This window comes from Dasypus novemcinctus, chromosome 19, assembly GCF_030445035.2.
Source record: "Dasypus novemcinctus isolate mDasNov1 chromosome 19, mDasNov1.1.hap2, whole genome shotgun sequence".
Lineage (NCBI taxonomy): Eukaryota > Metazoa > Chordata > Mammalia > Cingulata > Dasypodidae > Dasypus > Dasypus novemcinctus.
The window spans coordinates 71,070,139-71,088,831 of record NC_080691.1 but is presented as its reverse complement, the minus strand read 5'-3'; the positions used below and the strand labels follow the sequence as shown (position 1 = coordinate 71,088,831).

Genomic DNA, 18,693 nt, shown 5'->3' with positions numbered 1-18,693 from the left:
TAAAAAAATGTTCTTTAAAATAAAGACTGTACTACTAACTGCATTCTGGGGCTTCTCAGAGCGGTGGCAGTTTCTCAAACTTCCCTTATTTTTCATGACTTTGACAGTTTTAAGTACTGGGGCCAGGGACTGAACCCAGGACCTTGTATGTGGGAAGCCTGTGCTCAACCACTGAACCACACTGGCTCCCCTGAGTTGTCTTTTTCATTTGTTTGCTTGTTTTTCTGTTTTTGGAAGGCACCGGGGATCAACCATTTGAGCCACATCCCTTCCCTGACTTTGACAGTTTTGAGAAGGACTGGCTGGGAACCTTGCAGAACGTCCCTCCACTTTGATTTATCTGATGTTTTTCTCATGGTTAGACTGGGATTATGGGTTCTTGGGAGCAAGACCACAGAAGCAAGGGGCTCCTCTCCTCAGGTACATGCAATTGCGATTAACATGATTTGTGACTATTGATACTGACCATGAACCCCTGGGTGGAGGGGTGTTTTTCAGGCTTCTCAACTGTAAAATCACTTTTGTATTCCTTTTCCACACTGGTCTTTAGAAGGAAGTCACGATGCGCAGCCCATACTGAAGGGATGGGGAGTTACGTGCCCCCTCCTTCAGGACAGTGTAGCTACAGAAATTATTTGGAATTATGCACAGGCCACTTTCTTTTTTTAAAGAAACACATCAAAATCTGACCCTAGATCTGTATTTCCAACAAAACACTAGGTCTTAGAGATTTCCTGAGCAGACTGCTGCCCCTGGGGTCTTTACTTGGAGGCTTCTGAAGGCCCTGACCCACAGCAGCAGGGCTGCCGGGTTGGGGGCCCAGAGGACTGCTCCTCAACCAATCACCATCCAATATGAGAGCCTGAACCCATGGGTCAGAAAACTACAAACTGCTCCAGGCCAGGAACCTGGAGGTCTTTGTAAGTGGTCCTAACAACAAACATTAAGTCTGACAACGCAAAATGCCTATGAGTGGATTTTTGACCATAACTCCAGCCTCACTGAGTTTTTGAGTCCCAACACCTGCTTCTCCACCCCATCTCACTGTGTCAGATGCTCGGCCCAGTCCCCAGAGCCATCCACATTTGGGCCTTCTTGTCGGTTTGCTCCACCCACAACAATCTCATCCCTGGCCTCTGTCCACTTTGTGCCTGGTACCACAGGTGGCCTAAGCACTGTTTGGGGAAAACAGACGATGGGGACAGGTGCTCCCAATCTGAGGGCTTGGGACTTGGGAAGGTCCTCAGTGTGCCTCAGGCCTTTTTCCAAAACTGGTTTCTCTTGGCTTATAAATGTGGCCCCTTCCTGGTCTGAGCTCCTGGTCCTCAGAGTGGACACTGACTCTACCAATACTGTGCTCAACAAGGCCATCAATTTTAGAACATGTGTCCCTGAGCAGCACGGGCCCCAATGACCTTCCTGTCCTGCTGCCTCCCCCTCTCCCTGGTGAAAAGAGCCCCCTGTGCTCTCTACGTCCCCCTCCCTCTCAAGTCCCCAGTGCCCTATCTACAGGCTTCCTGTCTCTGCCACACACTCACCCTGGATGACCTGCTTGAATGCCATGTGCCCCTGTTTGCATTGTCACCCCCTCATATGGCCATCACCTCCCTTTCCAACACTGCTTCTCCTCCTGTAGCCCTGCTCCCCAGTCTGACACAGTTCCTGAGTGCCTACTAGGTGCTGGCTTGTGCCAGGCTGAGGGATCAATAGGCAATTCCTGCCTTATCGAAGCTCACACCCCAAGACTGGGGCATGATGAACAATAATGCAGCAAGAAATTCTGTACTGGAGCTGGTGTCTCAGTGCTGAAGAGAGATGACTTTGTGTTTTGAGAGGGGATAAGGGGATGGGTCCACATTAGGATGGTCCGGGTGTGAGAGGGTCCCAGAGGAGGTGCTATTTGACCCCAGACCTTGGGGTGGCTGAGACAGCGTTCAAGACAGCAGAGCAAACGCCAGATCTCTGAAGTGGGACTGTCTCTGGTGAATGCCAGGAAAGGAAAGGCCAGCATGGGTTGGAACAAAACGTTTCTAGGGGAATGCCCTGAGAGGCAGCTACAAATGTTCATCTTTGAAAGCCCCAAGTGCGACTCTAGAGAAGGGTTGCCTCTGGGCACAAGCTGATACAGAGGCCAGTGGGAACCTGTGAGCTAGTCCAGGTGTGAGAGGAAGGCAGCTTGTACCAGGGGCTGCAGAGGAGAAGACAGAGGAGAAGAGGGGCTGTTCCAGAAGGGGCTGGAGTTCTCCAAAGCAGTTAGCTCCCCGGAGGTAGGCCCCTGACATCACTTACAAGCTCAAGTCTTCCAAGCTGGCCTTATGGGGTCTGGGACTGGGTGGGAAGGGATCTTTGCCAACACTGGGCCACTGCCTGGGGTCTGCCCTATTTCCTCTGAGACTGCTCTACACTTTGTGTAGGGCACCAGTGGAGGGGCAGGTAAGGGTAAGGAATGAAGCAATCATGGCACTGGTTTCACTTACTAGGTGAGGTTACAGTGCTTCATCTGCCCACTCTGCACCTCGTTCCTCATTCTCTCACTATAAATCCATACTTCTCAGCCCTGGCTGGTTGTTAGAAGCACCTGGAGATCTTTTCTTTTCTTCTCCATTTGTTTTTAGGAGGTACCAGAGATTGAATTTGGGACCTTGTATGTGGGAAACTACTGCTAACCACTTGAGCTACATCTGCCCCCCAAAACACTTTTGAATATTTATTTTAAGAAAGCATCAGGGATTGAACTGATCAGGGACCTTGTACATGGGAAGCAGGCACTAAGCCACTGAACTACATCTGCTTCTCAATGAGTTGGTTTTTTTTTTTCATTTTTGTTTTTATGAGGTATCAGGGATTGGACCTGGGACCCTGTACATGGAAAGCAGGTGTTCAACCACTTGAACTACATTTGTTTTTTGTTTTTTAAAGAAACTACCAGGGATTGAACCCAAGTTCTTTGTCCATGGGAAGCAGGCACTCAAACCACTGGGCTACACTTGCTCCCCCTGTAGTTTTAAAAAGTATCCATGCCCATTTATATGTAAGACTTTTTTCTTGAAATTGAGTAAATGTACATTAATACTACATGATATTAATATCAAACAAAACATATTAAGTGAAAGAAACCAGACACAAAGTACTACATATTGTATGATTCCATTTATGTAATGTAAACATAAATCAATTTATAAAGATGAAGTTAGATTAGTGGGTACATAGGGCTGGGTAAGGACTGCTAAGTGGTGTGGAGTTTTTCTTTTTTGGAGTAATAAAATTGTTTAAAAATTTTTTTGTGATTATTAATACACAACATTGTGATTATACTAAAAGTCATTGATTATACACTTTGGGTAGATTGCATGGTATGTGAATATATTAATAAATATGCAAGAAGAGCCAGAAATAGCACCTATGTACAATAGGGGAAGCATGGAGACACAGAGGGGTGAAAAATTTTGTTTTATTATTATTATTATAGAAATAATGAAAATGCTCTAATGATGATTGAGGTGATTAATGCGCAACTGTGAATATACCAAATACCAGTGATTGTACATTTTGGATGAACTGAATGCTTTATTAATATGTATCAATAAAACTGATTTGTTAAAAACAAACCAACAAACAAAAAAAAACACCCGACCACAAAAAACCAACTATCAACTCCCATACCACACCCAGAAAAATTAAATCACTGGGGGGCGGGGGGGGGGGGAGTGGGTAGGAGCTGCGTGTCTCCATGGTGACCACAGCCAAGCCCTGGCCCAACAATCTCCAACAATGTAAACACTGGTGGAAGGCACTCACTACCTGGTGGTCCCAGTGGGAAGAGGGGAAGCAGCCTGCAAGTTACTGTTTCTCAAAGTAGAGTCTACGCATTACCTGTACAAGGACTGCCTGAAATGCAGGTTAAGGATGCAGCAAATTAGAGACTCACTCTGTCTGTCCAGGGCCTCAGAGTGTCAGGGAGGGCATGAGACTGCATTTCCAAGCTCCTTACAGATACTTCCCTTGCTCACTAGGGGCAGAGCCAGCTACAGTCATGGGCTAAAGGAAAGTGGGGGGAGGTGTGTGTGTGTGTGTGTGTGGTGTGTGTGTGTGTGTACGTGCACGTGTGTGTTGGGGAGGGAGGGGCACAAAGAACCCCTGGGATGGGAGATGTGGTATGGTGAGGAAATTAAGGAAAGAAAGAAGGGAAAGAAGGGAAGGAGAAGAAACAGAGGAGGAGGTGGGAGGAATGGGGAGGAGGGAGGATAAAGAAGGAATAAACCCTGGATCTGAAGCCTAGCCATGTTCTAGAGGCCAGGCTTCCCTCTGCTCACTACCCCCCATTATGAGAAAGGCACCCCCTTCTGGTCACAAGGTGGTGGTTCTCAGCCACTCCAGGTATCAGTGCCTCCAGGCAGGTTAAAGTGCAGAGGTTCACTCACTCCAGAGTTGTTGATCCAGTGGGTCTGGGTAGGGCTTGAGACATGCATTTCTCCAAGTCCCCAGGTGCTGTGGCTGCAGCTGCTGGCCTGGACCACTCTGGGAGCCACTGCACTATTTATGTCCAGTCAGGCACCTGCTTGGGCAGTCAAATGCTCTTGCATTTCCAAACACACTTCTCTTTCTCTATATTTGCAGACCAAATCAATCAATATTTTTTTGTTTTTTAAGAAGTAGTGGGTACTGAGTCCAGTGGTTCAACCACTGAGCTATATACACTCCCCAATGAGAGTTGGTTTTTTGGTTTGTTTTGTTTTTAGGAGATACTGGCTATCGAACTGGGACCTTGTACATAGGAAGCAGGTGCTCAACAACTTGAGCTACATCTGTTCCCAAGACATACTGTTTTAACCCCTTAGTGCTTCTCTGAACTGGAATAGCCTCAAAAACTATGGTGCACAGGTGAGGGAGATGAGAACCCTGTGAACAAAGCCCTCCTCTGCCATGAGAGGTAGGTAGAGGTGAGTTCCTTCTATAAAAGTCTACAGGGCTCAAGGAAAGACTTGGCTAAGGGAGAGAAATGGGGTCTTGGTGGTGGTGGGAAATGAATGAATTAGGCAATAAATAAGAAACAGCAAACACCCCAAAGAAAAGAATGTGCAAAGGACAAGAAGGGTATTTCAAAAGAGAAGAAACCCAAACAGTCAATACATGCAAACAACCATCAGCTCACCAGTCTTTCAAAAAGGAAAATTACAATGATCAGATGTTATTTTTTTACTTAGACTAGCAATGATGACAAGTCACACCCAGCCAATGGAATGGCTAGAGTCAGGGCAGGATTTAAAAACTGGAGACCCACTTTGGAGGACAAGTGGGCAATATGTATCAACAGCTTTCAGAATTCCACTTCTATGCAGATCTAGAATCAGCAAATTCACAGAGACAGAAAGTAGCTTAGAGGTTACCAGGGGCTGAGGGAAGAGGCAATGGGGAGTTATTACTTAATGGGTGTGGAGTTTATGTTTAGGGTAATAGTAAAATTTTGGTAATGGAAGGTAGTGATGGTAGCACGATAATGTGCTTAATGCCACTGAATGGATGCTTAAAAACGGTTAAAATGTGAAATTTTGTGGTATATATATATTTTTCCCACATTAAAAATAAAAAAGCTTTTTAGAAATTACATACTACTATTTTACTTCTAGGAAGACATTCTATGGAAATAATCAGTAAGCAAAGACGTGTGCCAGGATATTTACCTCAGTGTGGCTTACAATATGGAAAACTGGAAACATACCTGTCACCAGTGCTGGTGTAAACTGGGTCCACCGATGCAACAGAACACTGTAACGACTGGTGATGTGGTGACAGCACTACATTTAGTGACAAGGTAAAACGTTCAGTGGTACAGGAAGAAAAGCTTATCCAAGCTTTTGGTGTTGGGGAGGACCCATTTTTGTAAAAGTACATGATTGCTTACCACCAGGAATATGGAAAGAAAAAAGTCTGGAAGGACATGCACCAACAAGCAAACAGCAGTGGAATCATCCACAGATGATTTAGACTTTTTTTCCTGTTTGGTTCACACAGGGCATTTCAGCAGAGGGCATGTAATAAAAATTGTGAAAGCTCAAGAGCAGGACATGTTGGGGAAATGGTGAGCAGCTAGGTCCAACCCAGGAGGAGGATGAGAGGGGGGGTAGAGTGGCTGGGGGTGAAGTGCACAGGCCCTTGAGAACTACAGTCAGAAGTTTGGGCTTTATCCTGACCAGAGTTCTATGGTAAAACGACAAAGTTCAGCAAATGGGCCGAGGGCTTGGAACCCAGTGGTTAGCAGACAGTTCAAGGGGGTATAAAGTGGACACCTTCTGAGTCCCGCCCTCCTCCAGATGGCCCTTTGTAGAGAGGCCAGATGCCAGGACAAAGAGGAGGGAAGGGCTGCATAACAGGCAGGGAGTGGCTCAGGTGGATGTTGTTTGTGCATGAATCAGTAAGCAACACCATGCCCTCCACACATGAGGAAGGGGCTGGCCATCCAGAAACATTCTGACTCTTGAGGCTGGGGAGATCAGCCCAACATGTTAAGCATCCCCAGCATCCCCAGCCACCACCCTGTCCCTCCTTCTCCCATTCACCAGTGCCCAGCTTGTATTGGCACTTAACAAATATCTGCTGAACCAATGAACTTCCACAGTGATCTTTCTTCTGCAATCCCTTGATCCATTCATTCTTCCATCCATCCATCCATCCATCCATCCATTCAACAAACACTGACTGTGGCTATGTCTAGGGATAAAGAGACTAATAAGGTTGCTGCCTCCAAGAAATTTAATAAAAGCTCTTGTTTCAATGCAGTGTGGAAAGCCAAGGTAGTTACCGGAACCCAGAAGAGGAGCACCTAGCGCCGAGTTGGGAGGAAAGGCTTCCAAAAGCCAATGAGGCCCAGAAATTGAGGGCTTTAAAGCAGGTGAGTGACAGGGTCACACTTGAACTGTTGAAAGATCCCTCTGCTAGGATTTGGAGAGATAGGAGCACTTCTTTACTGATGATGGGAATGGAGAATGGTATACCCACTGTGGAGGACTGTTTGGTAGTTCCTAAGGCAGATGAATATAGACTTGCCATGTGACTCTCCAGTATCACTACTGGGTATACACCCAGAAGAACTGAGAGTAGTGACACGAATAGGCATCTACACACCGATGTTCACGGCAGCATTATTCACGACTGCCAAAAGTTGGAAACAACTGAGGTGTCCATCAACCGACGAATGGATAAACAAATTGTGTTGTAGTCACACAATGGAATATTATGCAGCTGTAAGAAGAAATGAAGCCGTAAAACATATAACAATGTGGATGAATCTGGAGGACATTATGTTGAATGAAGCAAGCCAGATACAAAAGGACAAAGATAGTATGACTGGGTTACTATGAACCAAATATATTGTGTAACATTTTATGATTATATAAAATGTAAATATAAATCCATTTACAAAGACGAGATTAGATTAATGGTTATGTGGGGCTGGGGAAGACATGCTAAGGGGTGTGGAGTTTTCCTTTTTGGAGTAATGAAATTGTTCTAATATTTTTTGTGCTGATGAATGCGCAACACTGTGATTATACTAAAAGCCATTGATTATACACTGTGGATAGATCATATGGTATGTGAGTACATCTCAATAAAACTGCTTAATAAATAAATAAAAAACTGCAAGAATAGCCAGATATAGCAGCTTTGTACAGCAGGGATTGAGATGTGAAGAATTTTGTTTGTTTTTGTCTATTATTATTATTGAAATAATGAAAATGCTCTAATAATGATTTAAGTAATGAATGCACAACTATGTGGTTATATCAAACACCACTGATAATATGCTTTAGATGAACTGTATGCTTTATTAATATGTATCAATAAAATTGATTAAAAAGATCCCTTTCCTACAGTGAGGAGAAGGGTCTGCAGGGAGCAAGAGTGGGTGCAGGGTGGCAAGTTAAGAGGTAAATGAGTTAAGAGGCCAGCTAAGAGTCTTTTGTGCAGGCAAAAGACTGTGGTGTTCTGGTCCAGGAGGTTGGCAGGGGAAATGGAGGAAAGGAGATGGACTCAATAAACAGCCAGAAGAACAAGTGCCAGGAGACATGTTCAAGTCACTCAAATTTCTGACCAGAGCCACTGAGGGGACAGTGGTGCCATGTGGGGGAGATAGGGACACTGGGAAACAAGAACCATGTGTTCAAGGAGATTGCAAGATTAGTTTGGAATACACTGAATTTGAAGCATTGAGGGGTATGGAACTTAGGAGAACATTCTGGCTTAGAAAGACGGCAGAATGACGGTAAATTTAAGCCGAGAGTAACTCTGCTCACCCGAAGTGTGGGCTTAGGAAAAAGGAAAGGGCTAGAGAATAAGGAGGAGCTGTCAGAGTATCAGAGTGGCCACAGGGGTAGGAAGAAAGCCATGTGATTCATGAAAGCCAAGGAAAGGATACTTTTGAAAGGAAGTGGAGACACTGAATTTGACAGCTGTGTGAATGGTTAAGAGAGGATGGGCAACAGCTACAGCAGGGTTCTCAACTAGGGGTGATTCTGCTCCTCAGGGACACTTGGCAATGTCTGGGAACATTCCTCGTTGTCACAACTCAGGGGTGCTATATAGGGGCATTGAGTGGACAGAGGTCAGAGATGCTGCTTGACATGCTGTAATAGACAGGAAGGTCCCCTATAAGAGTTATCCAGCCCCAAATATCTACTGAGTTCTGAGATAGGAAAACCTGGAGCTAGAGAAATTCAAGGAATCCAGAGAGAATTCTTTAAGACAGTAAGACTAGGGCATATTTGAATGCTGATGGGGCAGTCCTGGAGAGAGCTGATAAAGTGGGTACAGCCACAGCTTCCTGGTAGGCCAGGGATCCCAGGGAAGGGAGCCAGGGCAGAGATGGCTGTTATCTTTGCTCTGAAACAGGAAGTAGTTATAAGCTGCGCATGAAGGGATGGTCTAAGATCTGAGAAGGGAAACTGTTGAAAAAGCAGTTGTGCAGCGTGGTGAAACCCCAGGTTGAGAACTGAGTTAGGTTAGGGATTTGATTTGATAGGGTGCTCCAGAGTCTCTGAAACTGTGCTCTCAGAATGGAGGAAGTTCTACAGATCCGCTGGCTTTTCCACTGGGGTTCTGGCAGATTGGTATAACAAAAAGGATAAAAGGGCAGTGAAATTTAAGGCCATGGCCTAGGAACTGGCCACTGAGGAAGTTTTCACACTCTGGTAGCAAGAGAAGAAAAGTGATAATGTGGTTAAGTTTCTCATACAGCTACTTTCATCCAATGAAAAGTACTAACAAGATGCTGAGCTGAAATTTGAGCCCAGGTCCATCTACTTCACAACTCCTGAGTTTTTAGTACATTACATTATTTCCCAAAGATAAGATAAAGCTTATTTTTGAACTGAAAAAACTTTCAAATTACAAATTTGCTCCTTTTACTAGCCCCCCGCCCCCACCCCGGTTGTCTGTTCTCTGTGTCTATTTTTGCTGCGTATTTTTTGTCCGCTTCTGTTGTTGTCAGCGGCACGGGAATCTGTGTCTCTTTCTGTTGCGTCATCTTTTGTGTCAGCTCTCTGTGTGTGGCACCATTCCTGGGCAGGCTGAACTTTCTTTCGTGCTGGGCGGCTCTCCTTATGGGGTGTACTCCTTGCATGTGGGGCTCCCCTACGCGCCCCGCGTGGCAGGGCACTCTTTGCACGCATCAGCACTGAGCATAGGCCAGCTCCACACGGGTCAAGGGGGCGCAGGGTTTGAACCACGGACCTCCCATGTGGTAGACGGACGCCCTAACCACTGGGCCAAGTCCGCTTCCCCTTTCACTAGTTCTTTTTCTTTTTTTTAAAAGATTTACTTATTTATTTTTCTCTCCTTGCCCCCCCCCACCCCGGTTGTCTGTTCTGTGTCTATTTGCTGCGTCTTTGTCCGCTTCTGTTGTCGTCAGCGGCATGGGAATCTGTTTCTTTTCATTGCGTCATCTTGTGTCAGCTCCCCACGTGTGCGGCACCATTCCTGGGCAGGTTACACTTTCTTTTGCACTGGGCAGCTCTCCTTACGGGGCGCACTCCTTGCGCGTGGGGCTTCCCTACGTGGGGGACACCCCTGTGTGGCAGGGCACTCCCTGCGTGCATCAGCACTGCGCATGGGCCAGCTCCACATGGGTCAAGGAGGCCTGACGTTTGAACCGCGGACCTCCCATGTGGTAGACGAACGCCCTAACCACTGGGCCAAGTCTGCTGCCTCATTTCACTAGTTCTTAAAACCAGTTCACTACAGACTGATCTCCCCAAGCCTAGGTGTTTCTATTAACATAGCTAACATTCTTTTGGAAACCACAATAAAGGAACAAAGAAGTCTGGTACCTGAGAATTCTTCCAAAATTGCACTCTTAGTGCTCAGAAATACCAACAGGGCCAAAAAACCCTTCCACCAAATGGTTAAAGGAGAAAGGCAAGACTTGTTAGCAATACAGGAGAATTTTCAAAGGACTCTCTCACTTAGGATGGTCTCCTACCAGTGTAGAGAGAGTGGCTTCTAGAACGTTCTAACACTGCTTAAGTCTGTATGCTATCTAAAGTACCTATTTGGAAGACATTTATTAAATCACAAAATCTCAGAGTTGGAAGGGGCCTTACAATTAAAAGGATTTTGGGTCCAATGCCCCTAATGTGATGATGTAATTCCTGTATAGCAGTAGCTCTGCTCAGCAGTCAGACACCTTCTGCAGGGATAATCCTGGGGACAGGTACCTTCATATTACTGGCAAAATGTTGAAGTTGATGAAGCAGGACAAGGAGCACATGGGGTTCAATATATTATTCTCTGTTTTTATGTACACTTGAAATTTTCTGTAATAAAATGTTTTTACTTTTCAATTAGTTTTCAGTATAGTGAATCAGAGTCCCACAACCCTGAGAGGATGGCCCACCTGCCAAAGCAGAGCAGAGAAGAAGAGGAAGAGGAAGTAAAGAGCTCATCAGAACAATACTCCTTCCTGGGGAGAAAAGAAAATAAGAAGGGCTTTGCAGCACTTGGTCTTTCCATCATTTCTCCATAGTCTCTGAAACCATGTTCTCAGAATGGAGGGCTTCCTGTAGATGGGAGGACTCTACCAGGAAGGCACCAGGCCTTCTGCAAATCCCCTTCGATGTAAGAACCATCGCTCCCACTGGATAGATGGGGACACTGAGGCTCAGAGAGCTGAATGGTTTGCCCATACTAAGAGTAGACTGCTTAGTGAGATGGCCAAGAATATGCTTTTTACAAGACTGTCTGTTTCTTTACCTGCTACTTTATCCCGAATAAGTTTTGCAGATTCGACTTCACCAATACTGCTGAAGAGACTTCGTAGCTCATCCTGGGTCATGTTCTGAGGGAGGTAGTTGACAATTAAATTTGTTCTCCCAATATCATCCCTGCAGTCTTCGGCCATGTGGTCTTCATAACCATTAGACATTGTATTTTTTTTTAAATCTGCAAAGAAAAAAAATAAGTCAATTCTAAACGTTCACATTGCAGTATATGAAGACAAAACTAATAGCTGGAATCGCACTTAGTTTTAAAAACTATGAGTTCAACCATTTCCACTAAAAGGGCTTCAAAGAAACCTACAAACAATTCCAGCACCAAAGCTTCCGTAAAAAGGCTTGGGTTGTCTCCCAAGTACTTACCAAACCTTTTTTTATGGCTCTCTCTCATCTCCATGTCCACTACTGATTTTAGCTGGAGATTGAGGAGCCAGTGAGGTCTGCACTAGCATCCCAGTCCCACACAACCTGTGTGCTACCTAGCTGGCAGGCAGGGCCGTCTCACCCAAATCCTTTGTGCCCCTTTATTTCAAAAGACATAGTGACTGAGCTGGGAAAGAGGTCAGTATTTTTCTGCCAGTTTGGAAAACTGGGTCTTCAATGCTTACAGGCTTTTTTTTTCCTTAAAGATTTATTTATTTCTCTCCCCTTCCCCACCCACCCCAGTTGTCTGTTCTCTGTGTCTATTTGCTGCATCTTGTTTCTTTGTCCACTTCTGTTGTCGTCAGCGGGCGTCATCTTGTTGTGTCAGCTCTCCGTGTGGGTGGTGCCATTCTTAGGCAGGCTGCACTTTGTTTCATGCTGGGCGGCTCTCCTTATGGGGCGCACTCCTTGCGCGTGGGGCTCCCCTACGCGGGGGACACCCCTGCGTGGCACAGCACTCCTTGCGCGCATCAACACTGCGCATGGGCCAGCTGCACCCGGGTCAAGGAGGTCCGGGGTTTGAACCGCGGACCTCCCATGTGGTAGACGGATGCCCTAACCACTGGGCCAAGTCCGCTACCTGCTTATAGGCTTTTGAATTCTTTGAGTGGCCTGCAGATGTCTTTACTTTCTAGTGACGGTATCAGAGCACAGTGACAGCTTCAGAGAAGAATATGGATCAGTGCAGCCAAGAGACCAAGACCGCAGTTCTCAAAAGTACAATGGATACTGGGTTTGCTTCTGCCTAGTAAGGGCCCCATCTGCCTACCTCTAACTATGTTTGACCCCCATGGTCTAAAAATGTTGTCATCTATGAGAAAAAGTTCCTTCCAACCACCAGCCTGAAGGTCTCAGCAGGCAGCCTACCCTTTTCTCCAGATCATTGTCCCTACTGCTCTGATTTGATACTTGAAAACCCAATGCCAGGGCCATTAACACTTAGTCTTCTTTAAAAATAGCCTTGCTGGTGGTTCCAAAAACATCTGAATACATCTCTTCCTCAGAGGTTTCACACCTACCCCCCTGAATAAATGCTTAGAGTAGTTATGTATGGCTTCTTTTTTCCTTTTGGAAATATTTTAGATTGTCCCTACCCTTCTACTCTCTAACTTGCTTCAGATCATAAACAATGTGCAACATGTGTAGTTTCTTGGTGTTTCACTTAATCATTTGAAAATGTTCTATGCACTCTGTTCTTTATAAAGTAGATTAGCGTGAAAAACCATAAAAGAAAAGATTAGGAAGTTTCACTTCATAAAGTTAACAACTTCTGCATGGCAAAAGGCATCAAAAGCAAAGTGAAAAGACAAGCAGCAGCCTGAGGGAAAATATTTGCTCTGTATTATTTAGATCAGTGGTTCTCACCCCGGGCAATTCTGTTTGCTGGGGATATTGGCAATATATTGAGACACTTTTGGTTGTCACCAATGTGTGTATGTGTATGCCACTGACATCTAGTAAGTAACCATCTGTTACCATGAGACTTTAAAATAGATCATTAATTAAAGCCAACAAAAATATTTGCTGAAGCCTGAGCCAAAGTGCAAGTGTTAACTTTGAGAAACTAAAACGCATTCTGAGGTTTGCTCAAAATGTAATGGAGTATCTGAATCTACATGTAGATCATGTGTTAAAAACAGCTTTTTGACCTTGAATAAAAGGGGGAAATGGCAAAGACAAATGAGTTTATATGGCTAAGAGTCTTCAACAAAGAGTTGGGAGGTCAGCAGAGGGGTCATGTTTATGCATACTTCAGCAGGATTCTAGAAACAGCTAAAGTAGATACAACCCTAGGTACTGGTTCTCCTGAAGGCTACGGAGAACCACAGGGTACATGGTCATGGCAGATGGATTTTGAGTTCTGTGTCACGTCAATGGGCCCTACTTTGGAATTTGTGCTCCTAAGAGTGATGGAATTGGACTCAGATGTGAACTTTATACACATGCCTCTTCGGTCACTTTTAATGAACTTGTGGTTGCCGCTAGGGATGGTGTATACTCAGGGGACTTGAACCTCTGGACTGCCCATGTACCAGCTGGGCCCTGAGCCTCAGCAGAGTTGCAACCCTACTCTCTGGTTTGCTAGACATACCCAGGTCAGTTAACAGGGAGGTGAAGAAGGTCAACCACCACACCAGGGAACCAAGAGTGCCTACAATTGCAAGCAGGAGAATTGCATCCATCAGCCATGTGAAATCTAACCCTCTCTTGATATAGAGGTGGAATGGACATCACCATCCCAGGGTCCACAGAATGGAGGAATAAAATATGGATTAGAGTAGACTTACTGATATTCTACTGTAAAACTATTGTGACTAATAATAGAAGAAATTGTGTAACTGACATGGAGAAAGTGGCCACAATAGTTGCTAAGGGCAGGAGAGGGAAGAAGAGATGTGATGAGGGGGTATTTTTGGGACTTGGAGTTGTCCTAAATGATGTTGCAGGGTCAGATGCTGGGCATTATATATCCTGCCATAACCCACTGAATGGACTAGGGGAGAGTGTCAACTACAGGGTAAATTATTATCCGTGTGGTGCAGCAATGCTCCAAAATGTGTTTGCCAAATGTGATGAGTGTGCCACAATGATGGGGGAGGTTGTTGGTGTGGTAGGAGTGAGGTGCGGGGATGGGGGGTACACGGGAACCTCTTAAGTTTTTTATAATGTAACCTTTTTTGTGATGTATGTATCTTCAAAAAAATACAATTTACAAAAATGATGGGGGTGGAAGGGTAGGGAGTGGGTTGTATGGGAACCTCATGTTTTTTCATGTAACTTTCTATGTGATCTATTAACTTTCATTAAAAATATGTGTTAATTTAAAAAAATGTAATGGAAACGTTCTCTTCTTCCTCTTTTTTTTCCTTTCTTTTTCCACCCTTTTTCCCTAAGAGTTAAGCATCTACTCTTCTGCCTTCTTCTGTACCTTGCTTTCACAGATGATGACTTGGACAATGATTACCCTATTCTTATCCAGAGTGGGTTGTTCTCTGGTAAAATGTGAACTCTTTTAAAACAGGTCTGCAAACTATGATCTGAGGACCAAATTCAGCCAGCCACCGGTTTTTATAAATAAAATTTTATTGGAGCTACAGCCACTCATTTGTTTATATGTTATCTGTGGCTGTTTCTGTGCTATAATGACATAATTGAGTACTGTAACCAAAACCGTATGGCTGCAAAGCCTAAAATATTTACCATCTGGCCTTTTACAGAAAAAGTTTGATGACCCCTGTTCTAAAATGAAAGAGTACAAAATTTCCAGGAGAAAAATTTTTGTGATGTTGTAATTAGGCAAAGATTTCTTAGATATGATGCCTAAAGCCCAATCCATAAAACAAAAAGCTGCACCTAAATAAAAACTTTTGCCCTGCCAAAGACAGAGAATTAAAAGCCAGACTGGGAAAAAATATTTGCAAATAATATATCTGAAAAGGGACTTGTATCCAGAATATATTAAAAACAACAACAACAAAAACAACAACGTCTCAATACAACCCAATTTTAAAAATGGCAAAAGATTCAAATACTGTACCAAAGAAGATACATGAAAGGCAAATAAATAAATGCAAAGATGCCTGACATCATCAGCCACCAGGGTAATGCAGATGAAAACCACATACCACTAGCTGCCTGTTAGAGTCAAAGCCCAAATCAAACAACAAAAAACAACAGACAATACCAAGATTGGTAAGGATGGGTAAAACCAGAACTTTCATACATTGCTGGTGGGAAAGCAAAAAATGTTACAGCCACTTTGTAAACCAGACTGGCAGTGTCTTATGTCTTATATAAACATACACTTACCATATGATCCAGCAACCCCACTCCTAGTATATACCCTAAGAGAAACAAAAGCCTCTGTTCATAAAAGAAACTATGTGCAAATGTTTACAGTAGCATTATTCATAATTGCCCCCAAACTGGAACAACCCAAATGTCCTTCAAACCTGTTAAGGGATAAACTGTGGTATACCATACAATAGAAAACTACTCAGCAAAAAAAAGGTAGTGCTGATTCATGCAACTTGGATGAATCTTGAATACATTTTGTTGAGTGAAAGAAACCAGACTCAAAAGGCCACCCATTGTGTAACTCCATTTATATGACATTCTGCAAAAGGCAAAATTTTGGGGAGAGAGAACAGATCAGTGGTTGACACAGAGGAAGGAGTGAGGGGAAGGGCTAACTATCCTGCAGCACTGTGATGAAATTTTTTTGGGGTGGTGGGGGGTGGTGATGGAACTGTTCGGTTTATCTTGCTTATGGTGGCAATTCCACGGCTCTATGCATATGACAAAACTTTAAGAATAACTACATACAAAAAAGTGAACTTTACCAGAAGCAAATAAAAAAGTGAATTTTAAAAAATTGCTGCCTCTTTCCACAGCATGCTTGCTCCTCCTGACATACCCAGTTGGAGGCTGAGCCCTGCAGACTGCCTTCTCGACACTGGGTAAACCCGCAACCTGGGAAAAAGCAAACCCCACAGGACTATGCTGTTAGGCCACTCCAGTCTGCTCACCAGGTCCTTTCCCTTGATTCTTCCCAAACTCACACTTCTAAGTGTGGACCACACCAGCTTCCATCCCCACAAGCTCCAACCACAAATGGACCTTCACCACTGCCTAACAACCAATGGTGCACAAGCCATAGCTGCCCCTGCCCCTCTCTCAGCTGGCCAGCCCCTTGTCATCTGCTCGGCACAGTTCTCCCCTGGGAAGTGCTGCAAGCAACTCGCACTCAACATATGCAGCCCCATCAGGCTGGTCCTCCCTGCCAGCTTTCCCTGTCAGTGGCCTCACCACCCACAGGCTCAGAGGCCACATTATTTCACTTATGGTCACTCTGTGAAAAAAATGGAGAGGCCAGCCCTTGAGTGGTCACTAGAGAGCAGTCTCCCAAGGAAGAAACACAGGGTCCTGAACCCCTGCATCCCCATGTGTTTCCTCAGCCTCCTTCCCTGCACCCTAACACTCCCCTCCCACTAGCTTCTCCCCAAACCCATACAGACCTTCATATCTCAGTACCTTTGTTTCATGTGGAACCCCCTCTCTCTCCCTCACCTCTCTACTATCTTTAAAAAGTCACCTTCAAAGACAAAAAGGCAAAAACAAGAAAACAAAAAATAAAAAGAGAATTTAAAAAGTCACCTTCCCCATGACAATGGGTTGTTCTAGTTCTCAGTGGGAGCAAACCTTTATTACTGCACTCATCACTTTGACTTGTAATGAAATGCTTCTCCCGATGCAATGGGCAAGAGCCTTGAGGGCATGTAGGGCCGAGGCTACACTGGAACCCCAGTGTCCCCAGTCAGGGTGTGTCAACGCAGGGCACACACAGAAGAGGAAAGTGCAGAGTCTCAGACTCACCCTGGAATCATGGGCATTTGCTGTATTTGTCCTGACATTCTATTAACACATTCAGGATCTTACTTTTTTTTTAGGATCAATAAGCACCATCCCTGACTGATGCAGAGTCAATTGCAGGGAGCAAGAAGGGAAATTTTGATTCCTGCTAATTTGGAAAAGTCTCCAGAAACTAGACATATCTGGAGAAATCCAATATGCATGGCCTCTGAGGGTTTTTAGCTCCCTCACACTATTTTAAACAATCTTGGTTGCCTGTGTGACTTCAGCAAAGTTGACATTTGTCACACACCTATTAAATATAGAGGGGATATGTGTGCATACATATATGAAGCAGAGAGACTGGTTTCCATAAGGCATGCAAGAGAACTGGTCTCATTTAACAGTCACAGAGCATGCTTTCTAAACTGCTTGAGCCAGAACAAAACTAGAACAGTCAAATATAATCTCAGGCTCAACCCTGAACTTCACACATCATATGATGGGGCTTTGACTCAATCATCTCTATGGTTCCTTCCAGATGTCAAATCTGCCTTCTCCAAGGTACTTCTTAAGAATAAAAGGTACTCAGGACAGGCTCTGGTGCCAGAAAAAAGGGTGACTGCATCACCTGACCCAATTATACTAGCTATGGGAGGCGAGCAGTTTACACAGTGCACACTTCTTCCACTCCTTTTCTCGTGGCCTAGGGAGGGGACAACCCCACAATTCCCTATAGCCAGGCAGAGAAGGCTGAGAGAGAAGCTGACCAGGTGCAGGCCAGGTTCTGGGAACCTGATCAGCTCCAGGGTCTTGCTAGGAGTAAGGGCTTTTTTCCTGGCTGGTCCATGCTGCTCCAGGGCTCTTGCTCAGAATTGCAGAGCAGGAAAACCCCACAAGCTCTGGAGTCTGGCAAACCTGAGATCCGATACTAATTCTCCCACTGATCAGATGAACTTTTCTGGGTAAGTCACTACCTCACTTGAGTGTCAGTTACCTGTCTGTAAAATGAGGATGCCCCCACCTACTTCAAAGTGTCCAGCAGTTCTGGTGCATGGTCCCTCCAGGACCACTGGGTCTACAAAGGAACCGCAATCCTTTCCCACATCTTTGATGCCATTTCTAATGGGCTGCAGTTTGGTTATGCAAGCAAGGATTCACAGTTGCCACCTGGGTGGAATAATCTGCATACAGAACCTTGGACCAATCAGCCAACCTCTTGATTTGTTCACTAGCAAGGTGAACTTCATTCATGTCCCATATCCTGATGCTCTATTGAGAGAGATCCTGCTTCCGACTTCCTCAATAAAATCGAGGTGAGCATATGTGCTTCCAGGACCTCTCTGCCCCAGGTTGGAAATATTCTTATGTCTTCTTCACTGTCCACACCCTCTCTCTTCAAACCTCCTCCTTCCTCTGAATTATTTCTCTTGGTGGCTCATCCACACCTGTACTCCAAGCTCCCTCTCGCCATCCCCCACACCAAGTTCTGCTAGTTTTATATATGAGTTATTTCTTTCTCTAACTCTCCCCTCATCACTCTGCCACTGTTCTTCATTGTTCAGGTCCTTGTCACCTATTTTTTTAATGTTATGTTTTATTTATTTTTTAACAAATCTATTTAATTGATGCATATTAATAAAGCAAACAA

At 44.7% G+C, this 18,693-nt stretch overlaps 1 protein-coding gene across 1 annotated transcript in view; it reads right to left on the bottom strand.

The window, feature by feature from the left end:
- Positions 1 to 18,693, bottom strand: part of ELAVL1 (ELAV like RNA binding protein 1) — a 40,388-nt gene that overhangs the window by 17,010 nt on the left and 4,685 nt on the right. The window contains exon 2 of the mRNA XM_004484188.5: positions 11,245 to 11,433. Coding sequence (XP_004484245.1) covers positions 11,245 to 11,416 — 172 coding nt within the window. The 5' untranslated portion in view covers positions 11,417 to 11,433. The remainder of the gene's footprint in view (positions 1 to 11,244; positions 11,434 to 18,693) is intronic.